The sequence below is a fragment of the Corythoichthys intestinalis genome, chromosome 1 (assembly GCF_030265065.1).
Source record: "Corythoichthys intestinalis isolate RoL2023-P3 chromosome 1, ASM3026506v1, whole genome shotgun sequence".
NCBI classification, from domain to species: domain Eukaryota; kingdom Metazoa; phylum Chordata; class Actinopteri; order Syngnathiformes; family Syngnathidae; genus Corythoichthys; species Corythoichthys intestinalis.
In genome coordinates this window covers 47,679,269-47,695,211 of record NC_080395.1, presented here as the reverse complement: position 1 = coordinate 47,695,211, position 15,943 = coordinate 47,679,269, and the positions used below count along the sequence as shown (strand labels likewise).

Here is a 15,943-nt window from a genome sequence, read left to right as displayed (position 1 = left end):
CTTGTGTCTTATCTTCCCATTCCAACAATAATTTACAGAAAAATATGGCATATTTTATAGATGGTTTTGAATTGCGATTAATTACGATTAGTTAATTTTTAAGCTGTGATTAACTCGATTAAAAATGTTAATCGTTTGACAGCCCTAAGTTTAATACATCCTTTTTGGAGTTATTGTGCCAATTCTGTCTCTAAAGCTTAAGAAAAACTAATCTAACATGTAATAATCCCTATGTTCCATATGGTTTAGTACAGACATACAAACACGCACACACGCACTCATGCATAACAATAAGACTCAAATGCCTTGTGTAGCTAAAATACAATTTATTACTGCTTTCAACACACAAATATTACATAGATTATATTACCTAGTCACAGCCATAAACACGTTTTACCTTAGCATTAAATATGATGGCATGGTTTATTTGAAGGCACAAGACAGCCACAGTATAGTCTTAAACTTAAAAACTTCAAGTATGACACACGATAGCGCTCACACAGGGTCAGCAGGGCACTTGAGCTACAGGCCGCATTATCCATTCTACATCTTTAACGCTCATTTTGATCATGTTTGCCAGTATGATTTAAATGTGTGTGTTGAACTGCAGGCTAACAAAGACCATCATCAATGGTCCGAGAACAAAAAACATCAGCCCATGTGATGAACGGGAAAGATGACGCAGCTCTTTATTTCTAGAAAATAAAAGAGAGTAATTAGTTTGCCCTACTTTATAGCAATGCAAGGCTGGAGGTCAGGAAAAAGGCACACAAACATGCAGGAATTCCTCTCACATACTACTGAAATGAGTCTGAAATCATAAGAGTGAAAACATTGTATAATAATATCAAAGTGAGTGAAACCGTTTCAGTTTGTATGAGAGTTTCTCAGTGGTGTATGAAGAATATTTTCATTTCTGTACGAGTGAAAAATGTTACAGGTAGTCTGGGAAACTGTGAAATTGTTTTAGTAGTCTATATGTAGGTGTTTCAGCAGTCCACAAGTTTTAATGGTAAACGTGAGAGCGATAAAAATTAATTCAGTGTGAAAAAGTGTTTCATTAGTACAAGTATGAGAGCGTTTCCGTACTGCGTGTGTTTATGCGTTTCCTTGTGTATATATGAGAAGTACTTCTAAAATGTTCCCTTGTACAAATGGTTGTCAAATGTCATGTCAAGGTTAACTCAACATTAAATGATTCATCCTACATCACATCGAAAGTCATACCATGTTCCCGCTTTCGGGCTCACTCAGGGCTGCGTCGCCTCCGTTTGCCAAACGCCTGCGCCCCGACGCCAGTGGGCACAAAGTTACGATGGCCTAGCCCCCCGGATCGACTCAAGAAGTCAGCCAAGCGATGGGTGACGCAGGTGGCAGTGTTGCACCCCCTCTTCTGTGCTGTTGTGTTGCTTGGAAGACATTCATGATATTTGAGATTAAAAACAATGATAGACCAAGTGTACGAATGAATACATTGTACAGTAAATGAGATATGTGTGTGATGTCATATTTAAAATGTTTTCCAATTGATTGACTCTTTTAGTGCCAATGACGAGAAAACTTGTCAAATAAAATCAAAATGTTGACCTCCAAAGATTCTCGTCATATATCTTATTTAATGAGAATTTACTTTGTAAAAATGTATTTTGTGAATGTGGTGGTTTTATTCATTTATTTATTTTTACTGATAAGCTATCTACTTTTAAAAAGAACAATACAAGTCCAAATAACAAAAATAAAATAATCAACTTCAAAATGATTAAACTGCTATTACATTTTATTGTTACAATATGAAGATGGGTAACACATTCATAAACAGCTGAAGACAAACTGAAGGATTTAACTCTTGGTGCTTATCAAATCATATTGCGTAGTGTAGGTATTGAAGTCTCAACAGTGGGAGATGACTAGCAGGGCAAAACAGCCAAACTGAAAATGAATGATTGATGAACAAGCAAGACGACCGAAGAAGAGAGTCCCAGTGGCAATGTTTTAATTGTATTCATATTGCTCGGCTAGACTTCTCTTTTTTCCGGGTGTCCCTGCTCCCACATCTGTGCGGGGAAACGTTTGGAGGTTGTGAATATCCTGGGACAGTTTGCCCAACACACAAGTGCTTAGGCCGGTGCAGCGCTTTGACATGGATCTATCAGGGCTGGTAGAGACACATGCAGAGACAGCTCACAGTGACAATGGCGTGATGCAGATAAACATGAATATGGCGAACCTCCATAGTCAAAGCGATAAAATTTGGAGTTGAAAGCGCCATCATGTATGATGATGAGATTTATGTTTTTCTGGTTCTTTGGCAGATTTTTGTTTTTTTTTTTACTTAAAATTATTCTCTGCCATTGATGTCGTTCGACATTTAAAATGGAAGGCCTGTCAGTTTATGATATTTGTTTGAATGGCAGCCAATTGATGTCACCACACAAGTGATGGAAAAGAGTTCAAATCACATCTCAGAAAACATAACCTTTATTCACCTTCTTAAAAAAAAAATCACAGCATTTTTATCGATCCGTTGAAAGCAAACAAACCATTTTCAAAACTTTAGATTGGTCACAAATTTGTAAATAAATAAATAATTAAATAAATAACAGACCCGCATTACTCACTAATAACTGAGATTTAAAAAAACAAATATATAATATTGTCTAAAATTAGACATAGAATGTTTCATTTTGAGCAACGCAAATTATCACCATAAATTATGTTTCTAGGTAAAGCTAATAATGTTAATGTAAAGTCTTAAATAATAAAGATATGACTTGGAGCCACATTTCATTGAAAAGTTTTTTAAAGGTCATTGACACAAAACCAACTGCATGAAAGTAATTTTGTTCAAAAACGGACATATTTGCATGAGACTGAGCCTGACTACAAATATTGGAAATCAACTAATCTCAAATAATCTAGAATTTCTGTGACTAACAACGATACAGTAGGTGATTTAATAAATAAATAAATAAATGAATAAATCCTTAAACGGGCAAACGTGTGGGTCACTTGTTGGTGTTTGATATTACAACTTAAATGTGTTTTTTGTTTGTTTGTTTGTTTGTTTGTTTGTTTGTTTGTTTGTTTGTTTGTTTGTTTGTTTGTTTTTGCAGGGTTAGGCGACACTGCTTTTGTTTTTTTCACTTCTATTTGTCAAATGTACCTGATCAAGCTTTGATGATGCATGGAACAAATTGATTGACTTTTTACATTTGTCAAATCACATGGCAAATTCTCCACTAAATGCATGACTTGGCTCAGTGTGACATGCAGTGGCACACAAATGGAAATGCTCGTGCTGGCAAATCTCACTGAAATGGAACCACATTTTCCACAAATTATTAAATATTTTCATGCTATTATGGAGTTCATTCTTCATAACATCGTCATGCGTGATCACAGTCACAATCATGCTCAATTCATGTCTTTTTTTCCCTTGATAGCTAGAAACACTTTTATTTGACTGTATGACTGTTATCCAGTGCATCATAAAGATGGACAAAGACACATTTAAACAAAGTATTCTGCATGACTTCTATTATCGTCAATGATTACCTGCTTCCATCAGCTGTTTGGCGTTCTTGTTCATCTGAAGCCAGTTGCATGAACTCTTTAATAGCTCTCAGTAACTTCTGAATATCGTCATTGGATAGAGTTATTCCATCTCCATTGAGATCTTCACGACTTCTGAAATGCATTCATACTAAGAAGGCTTGTGTATGCTAGAATACTTATTTTGTATACTTAATTGCAGGTCTTACCTGGATGGAGCTGCCTGTGAGATGTATATCTGGCAAAAGATCAGAACGCAGGCTAAAAGAAGAGTCCTGAACTTGAGCATGATCATGATCACCTGCCAATAAAATATACCAGGTCCAAGAAAGTCTAAAGTAGTGTACCATGCCTTACAAAAACAGAATGATAGCATACTCCTCATCTACTTACCGTGAAGTGGAACAGTGCTGGAGAGTGATAGTGTCGGCTCAGTTGAGGATGTTCTGAGCGCTCCTGCAGAACAGGCTTATATGCATGTTCCTGTGGGTTCTGTAGTCACTTGCTCATGGTCTGCTGGCAGCCAATCAGATGCCCTGGCAAATCTGATTACAAAAAAAAAAAAAAAAGACACCGCCAACATTAATGCAAACATAATCATTCTAAAAAAATAAGACAGAGTGGAATTGTTTTCAATAAATATAACATGGAGTTCACTTTGGATCGAGAAGTATGCATATGTCTATCTTCATTAAAGTAATATTATGTAGTGAATGTCTTTTAATCTCGTCTCGTGGGTACACAAGCATCCTTGTCATTGCCATGGTAACCTTGGATCACCTGTTTCAGTCAGCTTTATTCCATCCAAAACGTCTCTTGAATTATTAGCGCCAGCATCTGGGCTATTGTTATGATTCATGTGGAAAAAACTTGCTGACGTAAAACTCTCATAGAGTTCTGGTCAAATTTGACAGCAATTAAAATACACAAAATGTCTTTCACCGCTAAAATTTTCCTAAAGCAACTCAAAAAACACAAAAGTTGGAAAGGTTCTACAAAGTTGTGTCCACTGAGGTTGTTACAGGTCAAATTTGAAACATTTTACTAGAAAGGGTTTTAGATTTTAGATTCCAGGATGTATTAAATCAAGGGAAATGCCTGTAATAGTGGGAATCTGGAAACTGAGAAAGGGAGTTCTGAGAACTGTCTGCATTCGCACACAAACATGCACCTGTTGGTCTTTGGTGCATCATGGGGGCATCTCTAAACAGTAAAAGAGTTCAAGTTTTGTATGGACATAGGGATGCCTTGATGTAAATAACTTGGGTTCTCATCTGAACAATTATGAGGGTTATTAACTTTCTAAAGTTGCAATGGTCACAAAGTGACAAAATAATCAAAAAGGTACATAGTTTCTTATGGAAAGACTTCATGTATTGGCTAAAATTAGTGTTGAACCCTTTTTCGTTACTTTGAGACATACTATCAAATGAGGTGTTTTGTACTTTAATATGGTATTTACATTATATTTAAACATTTTAAAAACAGAAAAAAATGAACATTTATGTTTACTGTAATCGGGGGACTACAAGCCGCTACTTTTTCCCCTTCATTTTGAATCCGGTAGCTTATAGTAAAGTGCGGCTTATTTGTTGATTTATTTAGGTTAATAGGCAATACATGCCTCCTAGCATGCAATGCAGCGCTACAGATGTAAATAACAATCAAAATTCATGTTCTGGGCTAATTATTTATTCAGTTACTGTTCCAGTTGTTTCATGAATTAGTTGTCATGGTATTTAGTAACAGTTTATCTGACAGTGGCGTCATAAGACTGTCATAAGATGGTCATATTTATGACATGAGACTATCATGGGCATTACTGAATGCTTATGACAGATGTCAGTAAGTGTCAACCGGCAAATATTATTACTAACGCCATTTATGTCCAGTGTGAATCTTTTACATCCATTCAAAAATGAGATAATTTGCCGGTAACACTAAATGACATCTGTTATACAGTGGGGCAAATAAGTATGTAGTATATAAGTAGTCAACCACTAATTGTGTAAGTTCTCCCACTTGAAAATATTAGAGAGGCATGTAATTGTCAAAATGGGTAAACCTCAACCATAGAGACAGAATGTGGAAATAAAAAAACAGAAAATCACATTGTATGATTTTTAAAGAATTTATTTGCAAATCATGGTGAAAAATAAGTATTTGGTCAATACCAAAAGTTCATCTCAATACTTTGTTATGTACCCTTTGTTGGCAATAACGGAGGCCAAACGCTTAATGTTACTCTTTACAAGCTTTTCACACCCCGTTGCTGATCTTTTGGCCCATTCCTCCATACTGATCTCCTCTATTTTCAATGGGGTTGAGATCTGGAGACTGGCTAGGCCACTCCTGGACCTTGAAATGCTTCTTACAAAGCCACTCCTTTGTTGCTCTGGCTGTGTGTTTGGGATCATTGTCATGCTGAAAGACCCAGCCACGTCTCACCTTCAATGTCCTTGCTGATGGAAGAAGATTTTCACTCAAAGTCTCTGGATACATGGCCCCATTCATTCTTTCCTTTACACAGATCAGTCGTCCTGGTCCCTTTGCAGAAAAACAGCCCCAAAGCGCGATGTTTCCACCCCCATGCTTCACAGTGGGTATGGTGTTCTTCGGATGCAATTCAGTATTCTTTCTCCTCCAAACACGACAACCTGTGTTTCTACTAAAAAGTTCTATTTTGGTTTCATCTGGCCATAACACATTCTCCCAGTGCTCTTCTGGATCATCCAAATGCTCTCGACCGAACCGCAGACGGGCCTGGCTGTGTACTGGCTTCAGCAGGGGGACACGTCTGGCAGTGCAGGATTTGAGTCCCTGGCGGCGCATTGTGTTACTGATAGTAGCCTTTGTTACTGTGGTCCCAGCTCTCTGTAGGTAATTCACTAGATCCCCCTATGTGGTTCTGGGATTTTTGCTCTCCATTCTTACGGGGTGAGATCTTGCATGGAGCCCCAGATTGAGGGAGATTATCAGTGGTCTTGTATGTGTTCCATTTTCTAATAATGGCTCCCACAGTTCAATTCAATTCAATTCAATTCAATTTTATTTGTATAGCCCTGGATCACAACAAGGTTGTCTCAAAGGTCTTTGCAGAGGCAATATGATACACAATCAGAAATAGCAAGTGAAGCAACAAAGATGAATGAATAAAGTTCAAGTCCTGGGTATACCCCATCCTTAGACCCTCCATGTCGGCAAGGAAAAACTCCAAAAACTCCAGAGTCTTTGGGAGAAAATGAGAAACCTTGGGGAGTACCACAGTCAGGAGAGATCCACTCCCAGGACGGATAGACAGGAAGCCCCAGGACTTCTAATGGGTATTAGCAGGCGAAGTTACAGTCCATAAAGATGCAGTGGAGTAAAGGAACAAGAAGAGGTCCATCTAGCCAGATGAAACGGGGGTAGTTGATTTCTTTACACCAAGTGTCTATTGCAGATTCAGTCTTCCCAGCCTCGTTCAGGTCTACAATTTTGTCTCTAGTGTCGTTCGACAGCTCTTTGGTCTTGGCCATAGTGGAGTTTGGAGTGTGACTGACTGAGATTGTGGACATACCGATAATGAGTTAAAACAGGTGCCGTTAATACAGATAACGAGTGGAGCCTCGTTAGACCTCGTTAGAAGAAGTTAGACATCTTTGACAGCCAGAAATCTTTCTTGTTTGTAGGTGACCAAATACTTATTTTACACTCTAATTTGGAAATTAATTATTTAAAAATCAAACAATGTGATTTTCTGTTTTTTTTCCACATTCTGTTTGTCGTGGTTGAGGTTTACCCATGTTGACAATTACAGGCCTCTCTAATCTTTTTAAGTAGGAGAACTTGCACAATTGGTGGCTGACTAAATACTTATTTGCCCCACTGTATTTGGGTTAATAGGCAATACATGCCTCCTAGCATGCATTGCAGCGCTACAGATTTAAATAACAGTCAAAATTCATGTTCTGTGCTAACTATTTATTCAGTTACTGTTCCAGTTGTTTCATAAATTTCTTGTTATGGTATTTAGTAACAGTTTATTAGACAGTGGCGTCATAAGATGGTCATATTTATGACATGAGACTATCATGGGCATTACTGAATGCTTATGACAGATTTCAGTAAGTCTCAACCGGCAAATATTATTACTAACTCCATTTACAGTTGTGGTCAAAAGTTTACATACACTTGTGAAGAACATAATGTCAAAGCTCTATTGAGTTTCCAGTTATTTCTACAACTCTGATTTTTCTCCGATAGAGTGATTGGAACAGATACTTCTTTGTCACAAAAAAACATTCATGAAGTTTGATTCTTTTATGACTTTATTATGGGTTAACAGAAAAAGTGATCAAATCTGCTGGGTCAAAAATATACAGTGGGGAGAACAAGTATTTGATACACTGCCTATGGGTTTTCCCATTGTGAGTGTATCAAATACTTGTTCTCCCTCCCCACTGTACATACAGCAACACAAATTAGCAATTTCTTGTGAGTGATCATTGACTTGAACAATCATTGACTTGAACAAGTCAGGAAAGTCACTTGGAGCCATTTCAAAGCAGCTGCAGGCCCCAAGAGCAACAGTGCAAACAATTGTTTGTAAGTATAAAGTGCATGGCACTGTTTTGTCACTGCCACAATCAGGAAGAAAACGCAAGCTATCACCTGCTGCTGAGAGAAAATTGGTCAGGAGGGTGAACATTCAACCGAGAATCACCAAAAAGCAGATCTGCCAAGAATTAGAAGCTGCTGGAACACAGGTGTCAGTGTCCACATTCAAGCGTGTTTTGCATCTCCATGGACTGAGAGGCTGCCGTGCAAGAAGGAAGCCTTTGCTCCAAAAGCAGCACCTTAAGGCTCGACTGAAGTTTGCTGCTGATCACATGGACAAAGATAAGACCTTCTGGAGGAAAGTTCTGTAGTCAGACGAAACAAAAATCGAGCTGTTTGGCCACAATGCCCAGCAATATGTTTGGAGGAGAAAAGGTGAGGCCTTTAACCCCAAGTACACCATGCCTACCGTCAAGCACAGTGGTGGTAGTATTATGCTGTGGGGCTGTTTTGCTGCCAATGGAACTGGTGCTTTACAGAGAGTAAATGGGATAATGAAGAAGGAGGATTACCTTCAAATTCTTCAAGATAACCTAACGTCATCAGCCCGAAGATTGGGTCTTGGGCGCAGTTGGGTGTTTCAACAGGACAATGACCCCGAACACACATCAAAAGTGGTCATGGAATGGCTAAATCAGGCTAGAATTAAGGTTTTCGAATGGCCTTCCCAAAGTCCCATTGAGAACTTGTGGACAACGCTGAAGAAACAAGTCCATGTCAGAAAGCCATCAAATTTAACTGAACTGCACCAATTCTGTCAAGAGGAGTGGTCAAAGATTCAATCAGAAGCTTGCCAGAAGCTTGTGGATGGCTACCAAAAGTGCCTAATTGAAGTGAAAATGGCCAAGGGACATGTTACCAAATATTAGCGCTGCTGTATGTATATTTTTGACCCAGCAGATTTGATCACTTTTTTCTGTTCACCCAAAATAAAGTCATAAAAAAAACAAACTTCATGGATGTTTTTTGTGACAAAGAAGTATCTGTTCCAATCACTCTTTTAGAGAAAAATCAGAGTTGTAGAAATAACTGGAAACTCAAGAGAGCCATGACATTATGTTCTTCACAAGTGTATGTAAACTTTTGACCACAACTGTAAGTCCAGTTTGAATCTTTTACATCCATTCAAAAGTGAGATAATTTGTTGGTAACACTAAATGACATCTGTTATAAGTTTTCATTGATGCTCATGACAGTGTCATGTCATAGCTATGATTGTCTCTATAGTCTCTAGACTCTAATTGTCCTATGGTGCCACTGTCAAATAAAATGTTACCAAATACAATAACTAGTAATTAATGAAACAACTGAAACAGTAAATGAATAAATAATTAGCGGAGAACATGAATTTTGATTGTTATTTACTTCTGTAGCGCTGCAATGCATGCTAGCAGGCATGTTGGACAACAGCATTGTTGACAGAGGAGGTTGACTGTCTCCCCCAAGTGAGCAATGATGGCCAAATGAAGAAGGTTTTTCAGCCAACTGGTCCAGAACTTCATGGTGGTTCATTTGGTCTTATGACAGTCGTATGATACTGCTTTCAAATAAAGCATTAATGGCTAATATCTTTTGGTGTAAATATGCCATAATACAGTGAGGACGGCTGCGGCTTATAGTCCAGTGCGGCTTATCTATGAACAAATGCTGTTTTTGTGTCACATTTGGTGGTTGGCGGCTCAGAGTCAGGTGCCCCTAATAGGGCGAAAATTATGGTAGTTCAAGAGTTACATTAATTAAGCATTGAAATACTGCTAACAATCTATAGAAATCGGTCAGTGCTCAGTGTTGGCAGAAATAAAAATTAAACAAATGAATTATAATAAATCACTGAGCTAAAGATACACTTTCCATTTTCTCTGGAACATTAATTTAAGATTCATTATCAATTTGTTAATATTAGACTGGCTATTGTAACATATTGAGAAGATCTGTACTTCATAATTTGATACTGACGGGGATATTATTGTAGCAGGAAATATTATTTGTGCATGGAAAATGAACAGTGCTGTACTTATAGCTTCCATCAGAATAGATGGTGGTTAAGATGGTTTTCAACAACTGGCATTGTGTAAAACAATTTCTGACTTGGATTAGTTTTAAACACAATTAATTAGGTTTTATTCTGTTTATCCGTGCTAATTACATCCCCCCTTGAGTAACATTACGATGCATCCTGTCCTGCACTTATTTTCTCAAGCGCATGCTGAGTTCCAGGATAGAGGGCAGAGAGGTGCAATCCATTATTTGTAGGAGTAGCAGTAACATTTACATGTTACATCTTAAGCCAAGATTTTAGAGGATTTACTACTGATGGAAAAGGAGGTTGAGGAAATTCTTGGAATGGTAACAATTACAAATTTCCCAGTCATCCTGACAGTAAAAATTATGCAAAACGCCAAGAGCGGCTCCCATTGGAAAACGACGCATGCCGCACGATGTAAGCAAAGAGGAAGTGTGGCCTGCTAATTGTGATCAATAGTTTAAGTCGATTATGTTCAGTAAAATTTCATTAGACCAAAATGCAATTTTCAGGATGAATGAGAGGTGTGTGGTGCAGTGTGACTGTCTGACAATTGCTAACAGCTCAAATTCACTCAAGTTGTTTGACATCGTGGAAAATATGGGTAATTCAAAATACTTGATTATCTCAAAATTAAAGAAGCAGGAAAAAAGAAGAAGGAAAAAAATGAATGTCAATAATAGTGATACATTTCCATTTTAATTTGAAAATGTTAACATATTAATTTGATCAATTTCGCTTTATAGTGTGATCAATTTTACAACTTTACGTGATAGATTTCAAAATTAAGAAGGGATACTGCTGCCGCTACACACACAAAAATTGGATTGACGTTAAAATATCATAAATTTTAAATTTCAATGAAATTTCGGATTTTTGCAAGGTAGCTTGGTAAATCTCACTTTTGAAACAGTTCAGCATCATGACAAATTTCACATTTAAATGCAATAATTTACCTATTAAAATTCTATTTTCAACGTGATATATTTTTATGAATTAAATATTTTCAAGAGGATAATTTTGTGTTCAGAATTAAACAATAGGAATTCAGCACACCTGCATGATTAACCCTTGAAATATCAGATTTTTTATGCTTTTTCTAATCATGTTTTGCTATCGAGAAAATGCCTGAGAATTTTGTGCTAAAACTGACTGCTATTTAGAACACTTCAAATTTCCCTCCAACCTTGACAATAGCCAGAATTCCAGCTGGCTATTGCCAATTCTTGCAATCATTTTTTTTTTTTTTTCGTATTTCAAAACCTTGCGTCTTTTTGTGACGAATCTAAGAACTGACAAGATGGTGCCTTTAGTCGGCGCATGTTTATTTGATTACATTTGACAGATGTGCTTGATGCTTCCCGGGTTGCTATTTTCCAGTCAAGGGTTCTGGCAGGAAGCAAGTACATGATTTGCAAGAAAGTCCTCATTAGGTAGCCCTAACAAAGCTGAGTCATTGGCACAGGTCTGCAACAGGCCATGTGAGGCCAAATAAATCCTGCCAGCTGCCTCAGCGGGTAGAAACAGCTGGATAAACAGCTTTGGGAATAATGAGCAGTGAGTAATCAGGGATAAGCCAAATTAAAGGCATGCTTTAAAAAGTGTATATTGGATGTATAAAAAAAAAGAGGGAGAAAAAACTTGCCAGAATTTGCTACGCGATTGATAAGCACTCACCCTACCTACCTCCGTCCCTAATTTATGTGTACATCTTTTGCATATAGAACTAAAGCTGCAGACAGGTTGAGGGGTTTTAGCCGACAAGCTTGAAGAGTATGGAATGTCGTACATAACTCCACCTTTGACCTGAAAATGTAGTAGTGCCTGACCTGAACTGCTCGCCTGCATTTGGACGATCAGCAGCCACTTACTTAGTGGGGCAAAGTTGATTGGCTGAACCAGCAATACTGGAGAAAATATAAATATCCTCCATTAATGGCATGCGGCATGTTTTCTTTCCATTCGAAAATATAGATGACAAGCTTTTCATTTTGGACAACAAAAAATGAATCACTACAGAGATCTGGTTCTGACATTTTAGTCTTTTTATTTTGGATAAGAAAAAAATTATTAAAAAAAAAAAAAAAGACAAAAAAAGGCAATACAGTACTGTTACGTGCTTACACTCAGCATACATAAACGGAAGTTTAACATCAATCTGATGGCTAAAGAAAATCCGTTATTTTAACTCTTTGGGGAGCATATTTGATAAAATAAATATATGGGCTCTTTTGCATTTTTTTCATGTTCAAATATTTCATAGCTGTTTTAAAGGGACAGAAAACACAGCATAAATAAAATGTGAAAAACAACTGCTCAAAGTAACAGTAGTACTGAAAGTACTCGTGCTGATCATGTAAAATGTTTAAACACACACACACACAAAAAAAGACACTACAGTATTTATAAGCGCAGCCAGTGTTGTGACAACTGTGACCAGTGCAGAAAAACACAAACTCGAACACCTACCAATGGACCTGTCTTCTATGTAAATATTTGTGTAAATATTTGTAAATTGTTTATTATTATAATATTACTACTGATGTATTCCAGTCAATGTTAAGTACTAATATTCAGCCAAATGTGTCAAAACTCATTAGCTGTGATACAGTTGCTGCAGGGGCCTGGCATAGCATCAGCAGAGATGAAACCCAGCATCTGGTGATGTTCAAGGATTCAAGACTTCAGGCTTCCGTTGACTGTAAAGGATTATCTTTTCTTCCTTGCAAAAGACAAGACTAGACTGGACTAGACTAGATTGAACTAGAATAGACTTTATTTGTGCAACAAAGTATTAAAAGTGACAGTTTAATGATTGTTTGTCCAAATACTTTTCGACCCTTAAAAACGTTGATGGCACTTTTAGAAGTCTTGCAATACCTATGGCGTTCATGTGATAATAATCTCAAATTAAATCTGAAAGCTAAAGCAGGTTAAATAAATACTCAAAATGAATCGTTTTATTTCGTGTCAATATCCAAATATCTATGGACCTCCCTGTGTGTGTACGTCTACACTATATAAAGATATTTGGATAGGCAGGCAGACATATACTGTATGTGTATAGAATAGAATAGAATAGAATAGAATAGAATAGAATAGAATAGAATAGAATAGAATAGAATAGAATAGAATAGAACTTTATTGTCATTGTCAGCAAGAACATTGTCAACAACTAAATTTGATGTGGCACTCTGTGCATGTGCATATAAAAGCTCTTCCCTCACTGTCCCCCCATCTTCCCTGGTAGGGTAGGTGGTTGTTCATCTCAAGCTCGGGTCCTCTACCGGAGGCCTGGGAGCTTGAGGTTCCTGTGCAGTCTCTTTGCTGTTTTTAGGACTACGCTCTTTTGGACAGGAATGTCTGATGCTTCTCCAGGTATCCAGGTATGGTAAGCCCCCGGTGCTCCTATGACCACGGGCACATCTGTTGCGTTCACCTTCCAGCCTCCCTCCAGCTCTTCCTTGAGCCCTTGGTATTTCTCTAGTTTCTTGTTTTTCTTTTTCCTGATATTGCAATCGTTGGGACGGCTACATCGATCACAACGGCTGTCCTCTGCTGCTTATCCATGATCACGATATCCGGTTGCTTGGCCATGACTATCTTATCAGTCTGTATCCGGAAGTCCCACGGGATCTTAGCCCTCTCATTTCCCACCTTGGGATCCACGGTTCGATCCAGGGGTCTCTAGTCCATACTCTGCACAGATATTTCTGTACACTATACCAGCTACTTGGTTATGGCGTTCCATGTATACTTTTCCTACCAGTATTGGACTGGTTCAGGGGCCTCTTTGCACAGCCTGCACCTGGGATTCTGCCTGGTGTGGTGTATATGGGCCTCTATTGCTCTACTGCTCAAGGTCAGCTCCTGTTCCGCCATGATAAGCACCTCTGTGCTGTCTTTCAGTCCAGCCCTCTCTAACCATTGGTAGGACTTGTTCAGATGTGCCATTTCATTATCTGTCGGTGGTACATCCGATGCTGAGGTTTTTCCTCCCATGATGGTTCCTCCAACTCCTCCTTTTCCAGTTTCCAGTGCCCGAGACATTGACTAAGTGCTTCATCTCACGGGGCCATCTTTTTTATGTATTCGTGGAGCTTGGATGTTTTGTCGTGGTGGTCCTGATGCTCACTAACCCTCAGCCTCTCTTCTTGCGCTTAGCGTATAGCCTCCGGATACTGAATTTGGGGTGGAACCCTCCGTGCGTGGTGAACAGCTTCTATGTTTTCACTGACTTACACTGAATGAGGTGTGTCCAAACCTTCTTACCTGTACTGTATATATGTGAGTATGTATGTATGTAAGTATGCATATTTAGTGTATCACAACGGTATGCCGTCAACCAGAGCTCTCTTCAGCACCTTTGCTTACTTTACAACAATTTGGTAAGTAAATATTTTGCTGTTGTTATATGCAACCAGGCAACCCAACAGTTTACAAAAGGGGAAAATATTGTAGCGACTGTTCTTTATCTGTTCCGCCGCAATGGATGATGGGTAGTTCTGGCAACCATGATTGAGAGTAGTGGTTGCTGTTGTTATGTCATGTGTGTTCTGTTGAAATAAGTGTGCTGTTTCTAGGGGCCTTGTGGCGTATAAAGCAGAAAAAAAGCATGTGTACTTCTTTTCCACTTTGCTCGCCACAATATTTACTTACCATATGTCTCTTGTGTCTTAAATGCATATTTGAACATTTTAAAATATATTTTAATTCTACCGAGTTAATCAATTGAGTGTACTCCCTTCATTAGTCATTACTGTTTGAAAATGTGTTATCAAATTATCAAGTGCTGTTTATATTGTAGAATTATTTCATGTAAAAAAAAATAATATCAATAATAAAGTTCATCTGCATATGATGAATGAGCAGCACTAAAGCTTAAGTATCACTTCAGTACTGAAAACTCAAATAAATTACTGTAATCTAATTATCCATCCATTATCTTCCGCTTGTTCCGGGGTCGGGTCGCAGGGGCAGCAGCTTTAACAGGGAAGCCCGGACTTCCCTCTCCCTATCTCTAAGGGAGAGCCCGAACACCCTGCGGAGGAAACTCATTTCAGCCGCTTGTATCCGGGATCTTTGTTCTTTCGGTCACGACCCAAAGCTCGTGACCATAGGTGAGGGTAGGAACGTAGATCGACTGGTAAATCGAGAGCTTTGCCTTTCGACTCAGCTCCTTTTTCACCACTACAGACCAGTGCAGAGTCCGCATTACTGCAGACGCTGCACCGATTCGCCTGTCGATCTCCCGCTCCCTCCTACCGTCACTCGTGAACAAGACCCCAAGATACTTGAACTCCTCCACTTGGGGTAGGATCTCATCCCCGACCCGGATAGGGCTCTCCACCCTTTTCCGACTGAGGACCATGGTCTCGGATTTGGAGGTGCTGATCTTCATCCTAACCGCTTCACACTCAGCTGCGAACCGCATCAGTGAGAGTTGGAGGACACGGCTTGATGAAGCCAACAGCACTAAATCATCTGCAAAAAGCAGAGATTCAATGCTGAGGTCACCAAACCGGACCTCCTCAACGCTTCGGCTGCGTCTAGAACTTCTGTCCATAAAAATTATGAACAAAATCGGTGACAAAGGGCAGCCTTGGCGGAGTCCGACCCTCACTGGGAACGAATTCGACTTACTGCCGGCAATGCGGACCAAACTCTGACACCAGTCGTACAATGACCGAACAGCCCTTACCAAGGGGCTCGGTACCCCGTACTCCCGGAGCACCACCCGCAGGGCTCCCCGAGGCACACGGTCGAACG

The 15,943-nt window shown here is 38.8% G+C and overlaps 1 protein-coding gene across 3 annotated transcripts; it reads right to left on the bottom strand.

Moving 5' to 3' along the window:
• Positions 1-381: 381 nt before the first annotated feature.
• LOC130922792 (calcitonin-1-like) lies at positions 382-3,995 on the bottom strand. 3 transcript variants are annotated; one of them, XM_057847867.1, is made up of 5 exons: positions 3,946-3,995; positions 3,762-3,853; positions 3,556-3,684; positions 1,228-1,409; positions 382-695 (listed from the first exon to the last, which is right to left on the bottom strand). In XM_057847867.1, the coding sequence occupies exons 2-4, from the start codon at positions 3,845-3,847 to the stop codon at positions 1,247-1,249; spliced, it is 378 nt and encodes a 125-aa protein (XP_057703850.1). In that variant the 5' UTR covers positions 3,848-3,853; positions 3,946-3,995; the 3' UTR covers positions 382-695; positions 1,228-1,246. The 3 variants fall into 3 exon arrangements, with proteins under 3 accessions (XP_057703850.1, XP_057703833.1, XP_057703839.1); XM_057847850.1 differs by having other exon boundaries at positions 3,556-3,687; positions 3,946-3,982; XM_057847856.1 differs by lacking the exons at positions 382-695; positions 1,228-1,409 and adding an exon at positions 1,856-2,155 and having other exon boundaries at positions 3,556-3,687; positions 3,946-3,982.
• Between the last annotated feature and the right edge of the window lie 11,948 nt (positions 3,996-15,943).